Source organism: Convolutriloba macropyga, chromosome 7 (assembly GCF_964194025.1).
Source record: "Convolutriloba macropyga chromosome 7, txConMacr16.3, whole genome shotgun sequence".
Classification (NCBI taxonomy): Eukaryota; Metazoa; Xenacoelomorpha; order Acoela; family Convolutidae; genus Convolutriloba; species Convolutriloba macropyga.
In genome coordinates, this window is record NC_134474.1 from 72,765,858 (window position 1) to 72,784,589 (window position 18,732).

General features: G+C 32.7%; 1 protein-coding gene across 1 annotated transcript; it reads left to right on the top strand.

Annotated features, from left to right (window-relative positions):
- Positions 1-3,582: 3,582 nt before the first annotated feature.
- On the top strand, positions 3,583-18,406 carry LOC142342515 (alpha-(1,6)-fucosyltransferase-like). The gene is made up of 3 exons (XM_075393862.1): positions 3,583-4,120; positions 15,706-15,947; positions 17,852-18,406. Exons 1-3 carry the CDS (start codon positions 3,665-3,667, stop codon positions 18,252-18,254), a joined length of 1,101 nt encoding a protein of 366 aa, XP_075249977.1. The 5' UTR covers positions 3,583-3,664; the 3' UTR covers positions 18,255-18,406.
- Positions 18,407-18,732: the final 326 nt, after the last annotated feature.

The following is an 18,732-nucleotide window of genomic DNA, read 5'->3' on the forward strand; positions in this document are numbered from 1 at the left end:
TATATAAAAATCTTTTTTTGAGATGCTATTGATCTTTCAGTGCCAAAATGATGCAATGCAAAACTTTGCCAACATTTATCAAAACCATATTATCGGCAATTAAATAGATCTCTGCAAATAGTTTTTGTTCCGACCCCACTTGTGGGGGAAGGAACTATATACTCAAATGAGTTTTTTGTTCAGTCAGTTTTAGCCGATGGATATATTCATGGTAGAGAAATGTAAGTGGTATCATTAAAAAGCTCGTCCAGCGTAGAGTTCGGAATTAAAAAGATTTTGTTTGAATTTCGTGTTTTTCGAGGAGTTAACGAAGTTTTGTGTGAACACTGTCTTTGAAACTGTCTTGTAGTTCTAACAGACGAATGGCCATAAAGGGGTAGTTTTGTCTCATCGGGAAGTTTACTATTAGAAAAATTCAATTTCTATTTGAGAGCTGATATTTTAAAAACTTTTTCATATTTTTTGGGTTTTTTCCAAGAGGCTTAGAAACAAACAACATAGAGACGTTTCAAAATCCAGGTTCAGTTCATGACAAACCTGATATACTGTCAAATGATGCTCAATGATGCTCAATAAGGCTTTTAAGGAATCTCTTTTTTTATGGCTCCGACTGTGATATTTCGTAATTTTTAGTGAAATTCTGATTTTTTTCGTAGATTTTTCTGAGATTTTTGTAAAACTTTTTAGCCCTATGACAAAAACTCGTGGACTAAAAATTCAATAGGCTTCTTGATGATCAGTAGGCGAATCTAAGTAGTAATTTGAGTGGACAGCTAATGGCCGTTAGGACTTGAAAATTAATTTTTCCAAATTTATTTTTGAACATTAGCCGATCTTAAACTTGTTTCTGTGAAACGTAAGTCAGTCTCCGTATTCACAGGACCACCTTTGTCTCTAATGCAACCAAAATAAATCTGTTTAGCGTTTTATCTTTTAACTATTGTCCTTAAGACTTGGATGCCACAACTTTTTATAAATTTTGTAAATTATTTTTTTATAATTTTGGATTCATTTGAAATCCTATCATATTAACCTATTTTTGCCAGTTCCCATTGAATTAGAGAATATTTTCAATAGATCATAGACACAGTGTGCAGCGAAAACGTATGATTTTAATAGCTTCGGCACTGTAATCTTGCACTTTTCTACTGAATTTTTGGTTTTCACCTGTATTTGTTATCGTTTTCGTGGTCATACGACTTATTGTGATGACTTATTGTGATTTAAGAATGACAAAAATTATTGCCTCCACATCAAAATAGAAATGATTTCATCTTATTCTTTAGTGGTTTCCGTTAAAGTTTTGTGGTTATAATATATTTCTTCATAATTAATGATTTTTTTAAAATAAAAAATTATTTGAAAATGGAAAAGATTGAAATGAATAGTTAATTTTGAATGGCTCCGACAATTTTGTCTCAATTTAATTTTTGATTTTAATTTTTTCGCACTTTTATATTCTTTATCTAGTCGTAAAGAACTGAAAAGTCTAATGAGCTTCTAGTTGAGTGCTTAACAATCGAAATTACTCAATGCAGTAAGTTTACTGCAATTAACCTCAAAGTTCATGATACTACTCGTTTTCGAACGGTTTTTTAAACTTTTTAGGTTTTGTTGTTAAATTTGTCAACTTGTATCTTTTTCTAATCAATGAGAGGCCCCATCCAATTCCCTGTAGCTTGAGTGTAAGCTAAAGTGGCTATTGATACTACGTCGTATTTAATGATTTGTTTGCTAAACAATATGCCTTTTCATAAACGTTCTTTTAGTGATCAATAATATCTTTGTCTTTTTTCTCTTCTTTAAGATTATTCGCGTAATAACACATCCCAATGATTTTAAAATTAGGCCCAAATGAACATGATTATTCGTTCATTTTGATTTAAACTGAAGTAGTTTAATTAACATTTGAAATAAAAAAAACACCATATTCGGATAACAGCGAAAGGTTTTAATGGCCTCAATAATTTGTGTTTTCGCAAATTGTTAGTATTTTTCTTTAATTTTTCTTCATCATTAGTCCATTTCTTAGTTTCACTAGATACGGACTCTATTGGTTTTGTAATGAGTTTTTTTTTCTAGATTTATGAGGAATATTTTTGTTAAAACATATTTGTTTTGAATTTCACCTCATTAGTGCTTATTTTTGTCAACTTGTTATGTAGTCTCGATAATGTATAATCCCATCTGCTTTCTAATAACAAAAAATAAATTTTTTTAGTTAAGGTTTCTTGTGGTTGTCTTTTGACGGTGTTACTAGGTGCTTTTATGCTTAGATGTTGAATTTTTGCCATAAAAATTGTTTTTTTTTTTGCTTATTTTGTTTATTTTTTGGCCATAGTCTTATTAATGGTGTGAGATCCCGTGAGCGCTGTAATGAGGCATGGCATTATGTTATTCATTTAGTAGTTTGTGCAACGGTTCTTTAAACTCAAAGATCTATTTTTGATTATCTCTTGAATTGGTTAACAGTTATGTCGAATTTGTACATGAGCTCGGGTCGGAACATCATGTGCAAATGCACATTGACGAGTCTCCTTGTCAGAGGTAAATTTTCAAAACAAGTTCGGTAAGCAAACTGATTTTCAAACAAAAACTGGCAATCTTTTTAATTCGATAGAGACTTTCAGATAATTAGTTTTTCTTACTTCAAGTGGTACTGGTAATTTTTTTGTAAATAATTTTTGGCAGCATTTTTCTTGCAAAATTTCCTTTTCGTTTTTATCCTTTTCCTTTTAAGGATATTTTTGGAGGTCACGTGTCGATGGAACGATGATTACAATAAAATCCGGCACGTTTGGCAAAGAACTGAATTTCTCTGTTTGCGGTGGTATCAACTTTCTGCAGATCTATTATTGCTTCGCTTGCAAAATGGAAAGTTCAATAATATCATAGTTTTAAAACTGTTCAGTTTAATTCCTACTTAATTTTATTTAAAATTGTATCGTGTTGATTTTGCTTTGTCGGGTTCCTGCGACCAAAAAAGAATCCGTTTTCCAGAAGCTGTTTCGTTCTTTTTAGTGATCAAAATTTTTCGTTTTCATTAGCCAGTGTGAACAAAATAATGAGTTTTTTAGCATTGACAATGGACTCTGTAGCCTAGTAAGAAGCGGAACTGGCCATTAAAATATATGCATAAAATTGTGATGTTGTAAAAATATCAATTATATATGGTCAAATTCTACCGCGGGGCGAGGGTTGTAGAGAACCGAGTTGACTTATTAAAAGACCGTGATCTACTGCTATTGGCTGTGAAAAGATGGTGGGTCGACGGCGTCTTGGATCGAAGACAACTGTGGCATAGACCACGTAATGAGGGTAAGGAAAATAGCCCCCCTCCGCCTCCCATCTCAACTTTATTAGTTTGTTCACATGGACGACCTCCCCGGACTTTGCTCACAGTGAGTTTCAGCGCATGAATTTTGTTATGCGCATAAGATGACTCATCTAGTAAGATAAAATTCATACTATAAATTACAAAGTGGGACATGAACAGAGAAATGGGAAGGGGAAAAACAGAATGATTTTTGTCATGAATCAGCGCTGATGTGTTCTGCCACCAAGCTCCGGGTCTCAACCAGGGTATTGAGTGTAATATTGCAAAGATAGCAGTTGTTGCCCTTGCAGCGACGTCGGGAAAGATGATGCGAGAAATGACCTGGGAATGGGCACTGTTCTACACCGCATTGAAACGTGCATTGCGGTGGGTATACAAATCGGTTCTCCCTGTTTTGTAGACGACACTAATTGGCAATACGATAGTGGAAATTTGTCCAAATACTACAACGACACTCAAGTTTGTTCATCAGCCATGAAACGAAACAGAGAGAAATTTTACTCTCTCGGGGTCAAAATCGAGAATGCAAAGTACGTTTTAAGTGTTCCTTTAGCAATAAAAACGGCACTCGATTACTGCCACGAAAACTCGGCTGCTTGGTACCGAGGGGTTATTTTGAAACATATGCTACATTTCACTGCGTCTACGGAACAATCCATGACAAAACTGTTGAAGGAAAGCAGGTTGATGGATTCGAAGACGCCGGATATATCTCAGATTACGTCAGTTCATATGCGCAGTACAGATACGCGATCACACGAAAAAGTTTTACCACCTCGACAGGCAATTGTTTTTTTTTCTTTCTGCCGGTAAAAAAATGATTTTTTGAAGTTTATGCGTTTAAACTTTACCCTTTTTAACTGCTATATAAGCTCAGTATAGACTTCTTCAAAAATCCTCATATTATCAAACAAGATAAATTCTCTTTTTTTTTGGAAAACAATTTTATCGACAATTGATTGGGTACGTTACTGGAGCTATCTTGACTTATTGTATTTCGTCAGCCGGTGAGATCAAACCAGTTTCTTTTTCTTTCTTTTCAGGTCAACATATTTTTTTTGCTATGTTTAACTAAGACTTTGTCATAAAAACCCAAAGTATCCGACATCAAAATGGAGACAACTGCACTAGCAAAATGGAATAAAGACAAGTTGATACAAGAAATTTTGAAACTAAGAGAAAGCAAAAGAACGTCACTTAATAGTAGTTTGCAACAATGAGAAATTGATGAGCTCAGGAAAGATGTAGAATTATATAAAGAAAAAGCTGCAATAATTGAACAAGAAAACAAAGAACTTCGAGCAGCTTTAGACAACGAAAAAAGATTATACGATCAGTCAACGTCGGAAATCATTTACTTGAGAGCTCAAAATGACAAAATGCTGACAAAAATTAATGATGGTATCGTTGACAACGAACGTAAAGCGTCTGAGAGTGCTAGCAAAAAGTTTTTCCCCAAATTTGTACCTAGGTTTGCCAAAAATTTAGTTATTTCGGACAACACGTTCAAATTTGTAAAACAAAGCGATATCAGTAACGAAACAGCTATACACTCCTACCCATCTGCAACCATTAATGACGTCAGCAGTACCATTGATTCGTATTCAACAGGAACAAAGTCGGAAAGCCTTATATTTCACCTTGGGCATAACACTATTGATCAGGGTACTGACGGAAAAAAAGCAGCAGAGCAAATTGGTGACCTGGTTGGCAAATGTATAACAATGTTCAAACCACACAAGGTTGCAATTTGCAAAATACCGAATGTAAAGAATGGTCTGTATGGAAGAGATGTAAATAACAAAGAAACTAATGAATACAACAAGGAAGTCGATAGTATAGCCGATCAACTTAATGGTGAATTTCAGTTGTGTAAAGTAAACACAGATATAAGGCAAGATCGTGTTCACCCTAATTTACATGGAATCAATAAAATAGTAGCTACTCTGAGAAACCACTTGAAAAGGATTGGTTATAATTGTTCGACAAACGATGTCTCTTTGAGACATATTCCACCGAAGCGCAAAGATCTTTTTGTACCCATGAGAGATTGATGGAATAATTTCAACAATCGTATTGAATTCTGATACATTTGGGTGACTTTTTAGAAATCATTAAAAATGTTTTATTTGAGGTGTAGGTGGATTTTTATCTTGGTTTTAATTTTGATTAGGTTTGCTTTTTTCTAAAAACGATTGAGTTTCTCAAAAATCACTCAAATTTATGTAAAATTAAAAAACCTAACTACCGTCATATCGATCAGATTAAAAATTTTTTACTATGGTTTGGAATATTTAACATAAAATATCTACTTATAATCATCGTAGTTATTCTACAAAAATGTGGTGACATTGAAAGAAACCCAGGTCCATCAAATTTGGATAGAATAACAACAATTGAAAAATACAACGGTGAGTGTGCGAGAAAATCGGAGTTCCCCAAGTTTTGGTATATAAATTGTAGAAGCCTCAATAATAAACATGAGCAATTGTCTCGTTTTTTGAAAAATCTTAATGAAACCTCATTCCTAGTTGTTACCCAAACATGGATAAACGAAAAAAACTGACATTCCCGAGTTTTATCTGTGCAATAGTCATCACTTCATTCACCAACCAAGATCATCATTAACTAATGACAGAGAAGTGGAGGGGTAGGTATTTGGGTTCCCAAACAGTTTGAAGTAAAAATGAGAAATTATTTGAACACAATCAATAGAAGTTTTTTTGAGTCAATGTGGATTGAAATTGGTAAGCCTTTAACACAAAAACTACTCATTAATGTAGCATACTGCCCCAATGTAAATCTTTCTAACTTTTTTTTGGATGAAACGACTGTAGAAATCTCAAATGCAAATGTGTATTCGTATACAGATAATCTAATTTTATTAGGAGATTACAATAGAAACTTGTTAAGCACAAAAAGTAGACAGTCACTTGATATTTTCACAGCAAACAATGGGCTATGTTACGTTAATGAAACGGAGGCAACATGGACAAATGGTGAAAAATATTCGTTAATTGATCACTGCTTTATCTCGAAGAACCAAATTTTTGAAGCCAGTGTTCTAGAGTCGACTCTTGGAGTTGATCACTTCACAATAGTATATCAGTCATCATTAAAAATAGATCACAGTGATAAGAAAAGGCAGTTTTTGATACGTAATACCAAGAAATATTCAAGATCAAATTTCAATCGTGACATTGCGCTGCAAGATTGGTCGCCTATGTACCAGATAAATGAGCCGAACGAAATGTTTTTAAAATGTATCGAAATTTTTGAAAATATACTGAGTTGTCATGCAACCTTGAAGTTGGTAGAAAGTAGTACCAAAAAACAACAAAAACAATGGTTGACAAAAGAGTTACGTGGTCTCATAATTGAAAAACACCGTCTCTTTAATGCGTGGAAGAAAAACCCAAAATCAGAGATTTATAACATTTACAAATCTTTACGTAATTCAGTGAATAGAAAACTGAAAAAAGCTGCAGATGATTACACAAAGATTTTTTTCCAGCAGCTACCAACTTCAAGAGAACAATGGAAATTCATCAAAAACAGGATCAATTCCAACAGCCAAATAGAAAAAATTGACAAATTAAGGGAAGATAGTCATTTTGTTGAGGATGACAGAGAGATTGCCAATGTTCTTAATAATTGTTTTGCGAGACTAGGATTATACAAAGGCAAAGACGTTGCTCCAAATTGTTCTTCCCTAACATTTGATGGACCGGAATTTAGCTTCCGACCAGTCACCAGAAAAGAATTGTATAATGTTATTGATAATCTACCTAAGCATAAATCTCCCGGACCGGGCTATATACCAACATGGGCGCTAAAAGATAGTAAACTGTCTATTGGAACTCATTTACAATTTGTAGTCAATGAATGTATAAACAAAAACACGTTTCCTAATATTTTGAAAACAGCGCATGTTACACCTGTCTATAAGAAGGGAGAGCGACTAGAACCAGAAAACTATCGACCCATATCAGTCACACCAACTCTAGCAAAAATTTTTGAGCGATTACTACTTGAACAACTAACTCTTAATGGTCTGATTAACAAGAATCAATTCGGCTTTCAAAAGCAAAAGTCCTGTCTCGATACTATCATTTCATTAACTGAAAAGATAAACCAATGCGTTGACGAAAACGAAATTGTTGTCACACTCTGTTTAGACTTAGCAAAGGCTTTCAAATCAATATCTATAGATGTTTTTATGAACAAAATAAAAAGGTATGGAATTGGAGAAAATGCAAGAATCTTATTAAACTCTTTCCTTTGTGATAGAAAACAGTGTGTAAAAAATGGGATAGCAAAATCAGATTGGGTTGTCATAAATCACGGTGTTCCTCAGGGAACTGTCTTAGGGCCTCTAATTTTTATACTTTATGTCAACGATCTCAGTGAAGCTGTATCAACGAATTGTGATGTATTACAGTTTGCCGATGATACAGCAATTCTATGTCATGCAAAGAATGAAGCAAATTTGCAGCTAATAGCTGAAGATACATTAAACAAGACAGATCAATATATGAAACAAAACAGGTTAACTTTGAATGAGAAAAAAACGGAGTTAATGGTGTTCAGGAATGAAAAATTGCCGATCATTGAAACTGTCGATTTCAAGGGACACCGATTGGAAGCATCTGAAAAATGTAGATATTTAGGTGTAATAATTGATAGGGAACTGACATACCAAAATCAACTAAATAAGGTTATCAGTAAAATGGCTTCAGCAATCAGATCATTATATTTGGTTCGTTATCAGGTACCGCTAAAAACAAGAATAAATCTTTTTAAATCACTAGTTTTGTCTCATTTAGATTTTAGCGCAATTTTTTTTCAAAATTTACCATCTTACTCTATTGACAGAATTAACAAACAGATAAACTGGGGAAAAAAAGTTTGCTTTATGAAAATCAAATACGATACTGCCAGAGATCTACTTCTGGAGACTAAAATTCTTCCAGCAGAGCTCCAAATAACACGGGTGTCTTTAAATAGGTTTTTCAATATTCTCCAACAAACAAGAAATCGCTCTAATAAACATTTCAGATTTTTAGAAAACGTGCCTATTATTGTAAACAAACGAACCCATGACCTTTTCTTAGAACAAAAATGTAAGTTAAAATGGAGTAATGGTTCAATTGTTCGTAACTTTATTCGAAAATGGAACACACTTCCAATTACAATTAGAAAAGAAACGTCGAAGACCAAATTTAAACAAAAAGTTACAGCGGAAATGCTTAAACGACACGAAAGAGTTCCAATAGACAGAAGGGTTGCAGGATTTAAACATATTTTTTATAAAATTATTTTACGAAAACCGAACCTTAGTTTGTTATAAATTAGAAAAAAATAATGTTTCATTAATAAATTTCTAACATGTAACATTAACCAAGTGGTTTGTTTAATTTACATGTTTGCAGATTAAAAAAAAATATATTTAGCTGGCTATGAAAATGTTTTAACACAAAACACTTGGTACTGTTTTTGGCTTTCTTTTTTTTCTGCAACGCAAATGTCGATTTTTGTGAGTGAATAGTGGTTAGAAAAAAAGCTTTTCGAAGCAACGAGTTATAATTGAGTTAAAACGAGGCCATAGAATGAAGCCATTACCCGGGTCGAGGCCGGTTAACTTGTACGAACTTCCAAATTTTCGGCAGAAACTTACAAGGGGATGCATCGCCTTCCAAGTTTTTCTTCCAAAAACTTGCAAGTTCTTAAAAGTTAATCATTCAACTTGCAGGCTTCTACAAGTTAACCAATCGGTCTCGACCCGGGTAGTAGCAAGCCGTAGAACAGTAGTCTAATATTCGTAATTCACAGACTTACGTAATCTCTGAGTCGTTTCATTTCGAAGCTGTTTTTGGATAGCATTTTTGGTTAGACAGCACTAAAACTATTGTTTTACTGGATACTTTTAATGGGACCTGGGACCTGATGTCAATCTACCAAAACATTGGACTAGTTTATTAACAACAAGTATTTTTTCTCATGTTTAACGTGGTTTTGATCATAATTAAGTCATTTCATGTCCTATCTTAAAACATTGAAGATGAGTATTTTCACATTATTAAGTAATCAATCAGTCATTCAGAAAGTGCAGTAAAAATACTGTTTTTATTTACCTCTAGGTGTTCAGCCTTGAACACTTTTATTTTGCTCCTCCATGGTTCAGCTCCTATTGATTTTCATCGATAAGTCTCAAAATTTCCAGGCAAAATCCATTGATGGATCATAGATGGTTAATTGACACGTTTTCCCTCATTATTGAAATTCGATCGTTATGATGTCTTTAAATTTCATGGGATTATAAAAAACCAATGAGAACTAAATCTGAATATTTCATTGAATTTAAGCTTCTTTTGTGCTTGACCATGTTTTCTATTATTTGCTACATTTTCAATTTTGGTTTTTTAAAATTTGAAATATACCTTCTCGGAATTGATCTAAAAAAGAAAAGTCAGACAATATACCGCTGCTTCACGTAACATAATGTTATTGATTTAAGTTGACTAAAAACAATTTAAAATAATGTGGAGAACAGAAAATTAATTTCACTCTAAAAATTTCTCGTGTGAAATCACACAATTTTTTCTCGTGTGATCAAACTTCATAAAATATTTCTTGTGAAAAATGAGTCTCGCGTGATTTCACACGAGAAAATTTTTCCTCGTGTGATCAAAAATCACGCGATTTCTCGTATGAATGAGCGTATAATTAAAGTTAGCAATTTTTAACGGGAAATTTTTTGCCAGCTGTTTTTCTAGTTGTTGTTGTATTAAAAAGTCATAAAACTAACACAAAAGTATCATTTTTATGAACGCTTATCCAGGTTTAATTGTTGAAACCCAGATAAATTATCCTAGATTAGACCTGACCGGTTTTCGGACATTTGTCTTTTGTTAATTAGCCATTGCAGATAGAAAACAGTTTTTTCCTTCTGGAGTTTATGTCATGGCCGATATTTACTCAAAAGAGGAATCAATTGAAAGGGATTTTAAAATTTTACGAAATATATGTAGTGCACTCAAGATTTATAGGCCAAAATGTTTTTGACAACATTTCAATCTCTATGGGTCTTCTTCTCGTCCTAATCTGTTTTAGAACATAGACTGTTCTGCCAATGACAAGTTCATGCTATATTGGACCGTTTTCAGCAATTAGAACCAAAGATTTCACTTTCAAACCGAAAAAGTGGGGTAAAAAGTGACACATGAGAAATTGCCCAGTTACATGATAAATCGTGCATTTTTACACGATTCTCTCGGCCTCAATCTAATGGTTTATCGCTTGATTCACTCAAAAGATCGTGTGAAAAAACCCCGATTTTTTGTATAAAAAATACGATTTTTTTTCTTAAAAACACACCATATTCTCGTGTGAAAGCACACATTAAATACAGTTGAAAAACTTGAGAAACTATGTGAGTTTTACGTGAATTATAGAGTGTATTCATGTGAGAATTTCGTGCGGTTTTTAAGCCAAAATTTGTATTTTTTACACGAAAAATCTTTTTTTTTCACACAATCATTCGTGTGGATCACGCAAAAAACCATAAGATTAGGGCCGAGCGAATTGTGTCAAAATATTCTCGTTTTATTGTGTGTCACGTATAAAAAATACGATTTTTTTTAAAAACACACCATATTCTCGTGTGAAAGCACACATTAAATACAGTTGAAAAACTTGAGAAACTATGTGAGTTTTACGCGAATTATAGAGTGTATTCATGTGAGAATTTCGTGCGGTTTTTAAGCCAAAATTTGTATTTTTCACACGAAAAATCTTTTTTTCACACAATCATTCGTGTGGATCACGCAAAAAACCATAAGATTAGGGCCGAGCGAATTGTGTCAAAATATTCTCGTTTTATTGTGTGTCAAAATATTCTCGTTTTTTGTATTCTCACGATTTATTGTGTATCTGGGCAATTTCTCGTGTGTCCCTTTTTTACCGAAAAATCGTGTGACAATACACGATTTTTTGTGTGATTCACACAAGAAAAATTTAGCATGTTGTGCAAATGTTTGAAGCCAATAGGAAACGCTTCTATAATCCATCAATGTGAATTTTGATATCTAACGAAATTACTATAAATCCAATGATGAGAAGTTTTGAACCAAAATATTTTTTGACCCATCCATGGATTATTGTTCCAACCCACTTTTGTGGGGAGAAACTATATACTCAAATGGGTTTTTCTTTTTCTCCTGTTCGGTCAAATTTGGCCGATCGATGTATTCATCGAAGAGAGTTTTGAATGGTGTTTTCGGAAAAGCAGTGCAGCGTATTAAATAGAATTAATAAAATTAATTTCGTTGTTTGAACGGAGTCATCGAGATTAAAAATTTGTGAACAATTGACCATATTTAGTTGTTTTCTCCCGATATTTCGTATTTTAGCGCAATAAAATTTTTCGTCAAATTTGCTGAAGCCACTTGATAAACTTTTGAGCGATAGTGATGTTTTATTCGTTTTACCTCTAAATAAAGAAGAGTAAAGTTGAACTGTTCGATGAATATGCGTTAAATTTCTTTAACTTTTTTTTTGCAAAATTTAGACTTTTTTCATCAATATGGACGCGAACTAGGCTTCTTTATTCCCTTTTTATTTAAAATTGACGGATAAAGACACCTAGGAACTGGTAATTCAAAAGGAGACTAGTTCAGTATCTTTTGAAAGTGTTCCTGAAAAAAAATTGCCGGTTTTTTTTTGCTAATTCACTTTGATAATAATCCCAATTGATCAAAAATGTTTGACATATCAACTTTTTAATTTCAGTTATCTACATACTTGAAATTTGGGACAGTTACGTTTTCCTAATAATCGAAGAGCTATAGCAAAGCTAGTTATGATCTAATTATTGTTTTTTACCACGATCGTTTGCTTTTGAAATAAAAATTTGCCGTCTTTTTTCTAATTTAATTTCGATATTAATCCCAATTGACTTATACCTTTTCATCTATTGACATTATGAATTCAGCTATCCATAAAGTTGAAAATTGGGACAATTGCGTGTTCTTAATGAACGAACAGCAATAGCAAAGCTTGTTATGATCTTATCGTTGTATTTTACAGTCCAATTATATTTCGGATTGTAATGAGTCGCTTTTTTTAGAAACTGTTTTGCTGTTTTGCCTTGTATGTTATTACAGAACAGAACAATTCAAATTGAAGCTGAATAAGAATAGATCCATTTTTTATGGTTTTCTTAATTTCTAAAAAACCTTATTTTGAATATAAACGTGGTTTATGAGCCTTTCATTTTTTTTCAATTTTTGCTCAATTTGTAGCTTAAAGTTGGCAAATTATTTCTATGGAGCGATACATAAAAAATTATTGCGGTTTTGGGTTTCAAGGAACGGTTTTTTTTGGCTTTGATACAACAAGTTATCACAACAAATTTTAAATTTTTGACTTTTTTCATCTTTTAAGATTTCTTTCTTGTCTTGTCGCATTATTGAGAAGTCATATATTACAATATTACCAAAAGACAGCACAAAATTGAAAATATTTGTTCTTTTACTGAATAGGTTATGGTTTTAACGGCTTTGACAACGTCTTCTAGAAGAATTTATTGGTATTTTTTTTATTTGTCTCTTTTTTTCACTCTTTTTAGTCATTAAAAAATCGACAAATGCATTTCTTTGAACTTTCATTAAGATCAATAGAAAACCTTTTTGTTTAATTGAGTTTATAGCTAAAATTTTCCAAGATTTTTAAGAAAATAAATTCTTCAAGAAAATGAACGTAATTTTTAATTCTCCACTTTGCTGTTCTTTTTGTCTACTTTCTACTTAGTCTCATTAACTACAGATTGCAAATTATTAGTGTTGAGGAAAATCACAGTCAAACATCCAATCTTTTATTGCTTTGCTGAATTGCGTATTGATTTTTATAAAACATTAATTCAACTTTTGATTGTTGTCGGTTTTAAACGTTAATTTTTGGTGATGTATGACATACTCTGAGTAATGACAGGAAATGTTTTGAAAACACGTATTTAAGGAATTCAAGTGATAGCTAATGTTTTTATAACTTTGATATTAAAAGTTTTTTAAAAATTCAAACGTATTTTCTAAATTTGCCAATTTTCTTTTTTTTTACTATTTTTTTTACCTTGTCTCATTATTCAAAAACCACATACCGCTTTTTGGTGTTCAAAGAAGGTGCAATTGATAATTTACTATTTACGGAACAATTTTTTAGTTGATAAATAATGTTCTTTTTTGGCTTAGACTCAGTTTTCAATAAAATTTTAATTGAATTTTAAAATTTCGTCTGTATTTTTGTTTGTTTTTGCAGACGTCCAACATATTCTGAAAAAAGACAGGTTTCAATGTTTATATATAGAGGTTTGATTGAATATAAACCTTTTTAATGAACTCAGTTGATATCTAATGGCTTTCACTATTGGAATTCATTTGTTTTCAAAAATTTTGAACTGTCTTTCATCTATATCAATTTTGTTCTTCTGTTTTTTTGTTACGGAGTCTCATTAAGAAATTTTTTTAGTTTAGGTTTTATTGTACTTTGTTTTGACTTTGTCATGAAGTAATTTATTAAAATAGACATTGAGTTTTGGATAAAAATATTGTTTGTAGTTATTGATTTTGTTTTTTTGTTGTCTTGTAGTCTTGATGGCAAGTTTCATTGGCCTTCTAATGTTGCTCCTTTACGTTCTTATACACCAGTTGTTTTTGAACAATAGATTAGTTTTTTCAAAAACTTCTATCTGTTCATCATTTGGTAAACAATTAAGCCAGAATTGTAGTTGAGCGGGGTCGAAACTTTTCTCGCGATGAATTTGAGAAATCTGTTTTGATAAGGTGATGTTGAGAAAAAAGCACTGACACCCTTCACGTAAAAAAACTCTAATACTTATTGCTTTTTGGAAACCGTGATCGAACACGATGTTTCAAGGTTTTTTAAGTCAATTAAGACTGAGATCAAAATCTGTGTTTTTACAGACCAGTTGAGCACAATTGCTGATTCAAATAAAAGTTCTATGAAAAACTTTGAGTTTTTTAGTGATTATACATACACGGATAAACAATTTTTATTCAATAAACGTGAAAACTCGGCAATCTTATATTTTTTCAAAATTGAAAACTGATAGAAAAAAACAGACATTGTTCTGAACTATTCGGTTACATTACCAGTTCAAGAATCTAATCTCATTTCAAAAAAACTTTAAAGAGTAAACAGAAGAGCAACTGTGATATTCGTAGATCTAACGAGAATACCACTATCAGATTTTGAATAGGAAAATAAGCAATTAGGAAAATGTGTTTTAATTAACACGATGCTTTGTAAAACTGCAAAAAACAGACACATTACGACGCAGAGGTATACCCAAATCGCCATGGGCGGATATGCCCGATGTGTGTATCTCGTGTTCGGTTTTACTATGTTAATACATTGAAAATGAAAAAACATAGCGGAAAATAGCTACTTTATAGGAAACCGGCAAAATGGAAGGGAAACTTGCAACCCGTGTTTGCAAAAGTGTCCTAATCCTGGCCGCGAAATACAAGTACAACAAACTTTACAACCTATTTTTCGCACGGCTTGTATCACGGATCTGCTCCATTTATGTATCAATTTTAGCTCGATTTTGCATATAATCAGCAATTAAGACTTACTTAATTACTACTTATTTAATTAAGCCTAACTTGTTACTACTAGTAGTATTTTATTACTACTTTATTACTACTTATAGTACTTTATTACTACTTATTACTATTATTAGTACTATTTATTACTACTTAATAAATTCGGCCAGTCCCACATTGATATACAAAGCCTTTGATGTGCGAGGGATTTTTCGGAAAAAAACAGTTTTTGTGGATGCATGTATTTAAAGCACTTTAAAGCTTTGAAAGCTTCAATTAAATCTTTATTAAAGTGCTTATTGCATTCTCAAAACGCGCGAATAATAGATACCTAAATTGAGCGGAAACGTGCTACAAGACTTGTAACCTACTTTTCGTTCCGAATGTTTTTTTATTTCGCAAAATTGGCGGAACCCCTTTTGCGAAAAGTAAGATACAAAGGATGTCTCCTAATTTCGTTCATTTTATGTTTCTAATTTTCGAGTCAATTTTACTAAGGCGGAAATTTTGGGGTATACCTCTGCGTCCTAATGCAGTATCTTTTTAGATTTGTTTGAATCATAACCTCGCGATTGTGAAAGCTTTCGGTTCGTAGTAAAATGAGGCGGTGAGACATAATCACAGTAATGGAGGGGGGGATTCAACCTCGCAAATTGTCAACGCAAAGAAGGGCGCTAAAATTGTTCACACAGGCTTCTAAAAGTCAAGCAGTTGTAGATTAGGGAAAAACAGTTGCCTGTTTAGTTTTTTCTTGCTCTCAAGTATTTGTGTTTGGTGAGAAAGCACTTATGTAGCAGCAAAATTACTTGGGTGGCTACAGACGACAACAAAAACTGGTTCGATTTTGACTCGCAGATCAGAGCAGACGAAACTTCAATGAAGAGTTTTAAAACTTTTGGGCTGAACGTGAGTGAGCAAGCTGTACGATTCTCTCCCCAGCCTCTTCTGCAGTTTTTCACCGATGTGCATGTTATAAGCAATGCAAAGTAAGTGAACATTATATTCCTCTACACACCCAGGAACAGAAGCTAAATGAACATCTCCGAACATTTCATTATCGGTTAAGTGATTCCGCCCTAATTAATTTTCCACTAAAAGGAAAAAGTCCACCCTAATTAATTTTCCACCCTAATTAATTTTCCACTGAAAGGAAAAAGTCCACCCTAATTAAATTTCCACCCTAATTAATTTTCCACTAATAGGAAAAAGTCCACCCATAATAATTTTCCACCCTAATTAATTTTCCACTAAAAGGAAAAAGTCCACCCTAATTAATTTTCCATTCTAATTAATTTTCCACTAAAAGGAAAAAGTCCACTCTAATTGATTTTCCACCCTAATTAATTTTCCACTAACAGGAAAAAATCCACCCTAATTAAATTTCCACCCTAATTAATTTTCCACTAAAAGGAAAAAGTCCACCCTAATTTATTTTCCACCCTAATTAATTTTCCACTAAAGGAAAAAGTCCACCCTAATTAATTTTCCACCCTAATTAATTTTCCACTAAAAGGAAAAAGTCCACCCTAATTAATTTTCCACCCTAATTAATTTTCCACTAAAAGGAAAAAGTCCCCCCTAATTAATTTTCCTCCCTAATTAATTTTCCACTAAAAGGAAAAAGTCCACCCTAATTAATTTTCCACCCTAATTAATTTTCCACTAAAAGGAAAAGTCCACCCTAATTAATTTTCCACCCTAATTAATTTTCCACTGAAAGGAAAAAGTCCACCCTAATTAAATTTCCACCCTAATTAATTTTCCACTAATAGGAAAAAGTCCACCCATAATAATTTTCCACCCTAATTAATTTTCCACTAAAAGGAAAAAGTCCACCCTAATTAATTTTCCACCCTAATTAATTTTCCACTAAAAGGAAAAAGTCCACTCTAATTGATTTTCCACCCTAATTAATTTTCCACTAACAGGAAAAAATCCACCCTAATTAAATTTCCACCCTAATTAATTTTCCACTAAAAGGAAAAAGTCCACCCTAATTAATTTTCCACCCTAATTAATTTTCCACTAAAGGAAAAAGTCCACCCTAATTAATTTTCCACCCTAATTAATTTTCCACTAAAAGGAAAAAGTCCACTCTAATTAATTTTCCACCCTAATTAATTTTCCACTAAAAGGAAAAAGTCCCCCCTAATTAATTTTCCTCCCTAATTAATTTTCCACTAAAAGGAAAAAGTTCACCCTAATCAATTTTCCACCCTAATTAGTTTCCGGTAAAAGGAAAAAGAGTGTAAAAACGGATCAATGTAGCAAAAAGAGCGTAATTGTTTTTAAAAAAACTATCATTTTGATTTTTTGAGTTTAAGTTTCTTTGGAAAATAAGGATGTAGCGCACTGGTTAAAGATAAAGTACAACAATGGAGGCGTGATTTCGAGAGCAAGTGGAAAGGAGATTTCTTTTAATTATCCTTTTCTTTGTACCTCTAAATTCCTCTTTATACTTTCTACCGGTTTTTCCGCCTTTAAAAGGCCGCGAACTAACAGTGTAAAGTATCAAAAATCCACCCTTTTGAAATTTTTCCCCAATTTTTTTGCCAAAACTCCTCGACGGGGCTTGCATATTTGATCGGGCATTTTAAAACTTACACGTGTGTGTTTAATAAGCTGAATCAACACAAATCAGTTCAGATATTACTCATCTTTTCTTGCGATAATAACAGTTGCGATCTATATTATCCGATGGTATAGATCGTTAACACGCAACGGATAACACCAAAGCTGAAAAAATTATTTATTTTCACCGCAAATTGTGCATTGTATCTTCGTAAAAACTTCTACCTTTTACTGTAGTCGGAACAACTAGAGGAACAATGGAATAACCAAAAAACTGGCCAGCTTGCTAAAGAAAATTTAAAAAGTTTTGTTTTTAAAGGTTGACCATTGGAACAATGTTCTCGAATCTATTAATATACGCTTATGAGATGAAATGCGTGGACGACCCTGCCGCCTCCGACCGAACCCTGTCCCTGGATTACCCCTACTTTGCCCTTGTCCGGTGGAGACGAAACAACTATCTCATCATTAGCCCAAATTTTCTTTTCCGGGCCACAACGAACCCATCACCCGATATGAACAACTTAACTTGGCCACAAAAAATTAAAATAAATGATAGCAGAGTTTTGACTAGTTTTGTACAGACTTATAGCCAGTTCAAGCCAGAACTTGAAGGGGGACTTCTGAAAGTTTCATTTATTGATCGGCATATCTATAATGATAGCTTTTATACGCCATTTTTCAACCTACGTGAAATAATTGATACGGTGGGAAATAAGTGAAGTATCGTTATATTTTCGACACAAAACATTACTCCCTGTTATACGTAAATTTGGGGCTTTCGTTACAAAAATACTCATTTAATCTAACTTTGATTTTTCAAATGTTAAATTGAATACTGAAATAGCAATTTCGAAATTAAACTTTCTCATGACCTTTTAATCGATAATATGCCAATTTTGAATTAGTGTTCATGATCCGCAATTACTAATTCGAGGGATTTACATGACAAATTACCCCATGCCAAAACAAATAATGTCTACCCAATTTATTGCCTTGCTTTTTTTCCTCGATAGTCAGAGCACAAACTAGCTGTTGGTATTACAGGCATTCTTTACAATAATAATTATAATTATTAATTTCTTATGGAAGACTTTATTACAAGAGCTAAAATCATTTACAATTTACGGTGTTCCATAAAGGAGTGCACAAAACAGTGTAACCAGCTGTGCTTCCTGGATGATTTTTAGGATGTTTTGA

Bases quoted from the DNA above. Each gene is read 5' to 3' on its own strand.
- LOC142342515 (XM_075393862.1), top strand. From the start codon at position 3,665: ATGGGCACTGTTCTACACCGCATTGAAACGTGCATTGCGGTGGGTATA. The intron at 4,121-15,705 runs GCAATTGTTTTT...TTGCCTGTTTAG, and splicing joins AAGTTTTACCACCTCGACAG to TTTTTTCTTGCTCTCAAGTA. The intron at 15,948-17,851 runs GTAAGTGAACAT...TTGTTTTTAAAG, and splicing joins CATGTTATAAGCAATGCAAA to GTTGACCATTGGAACAATGT.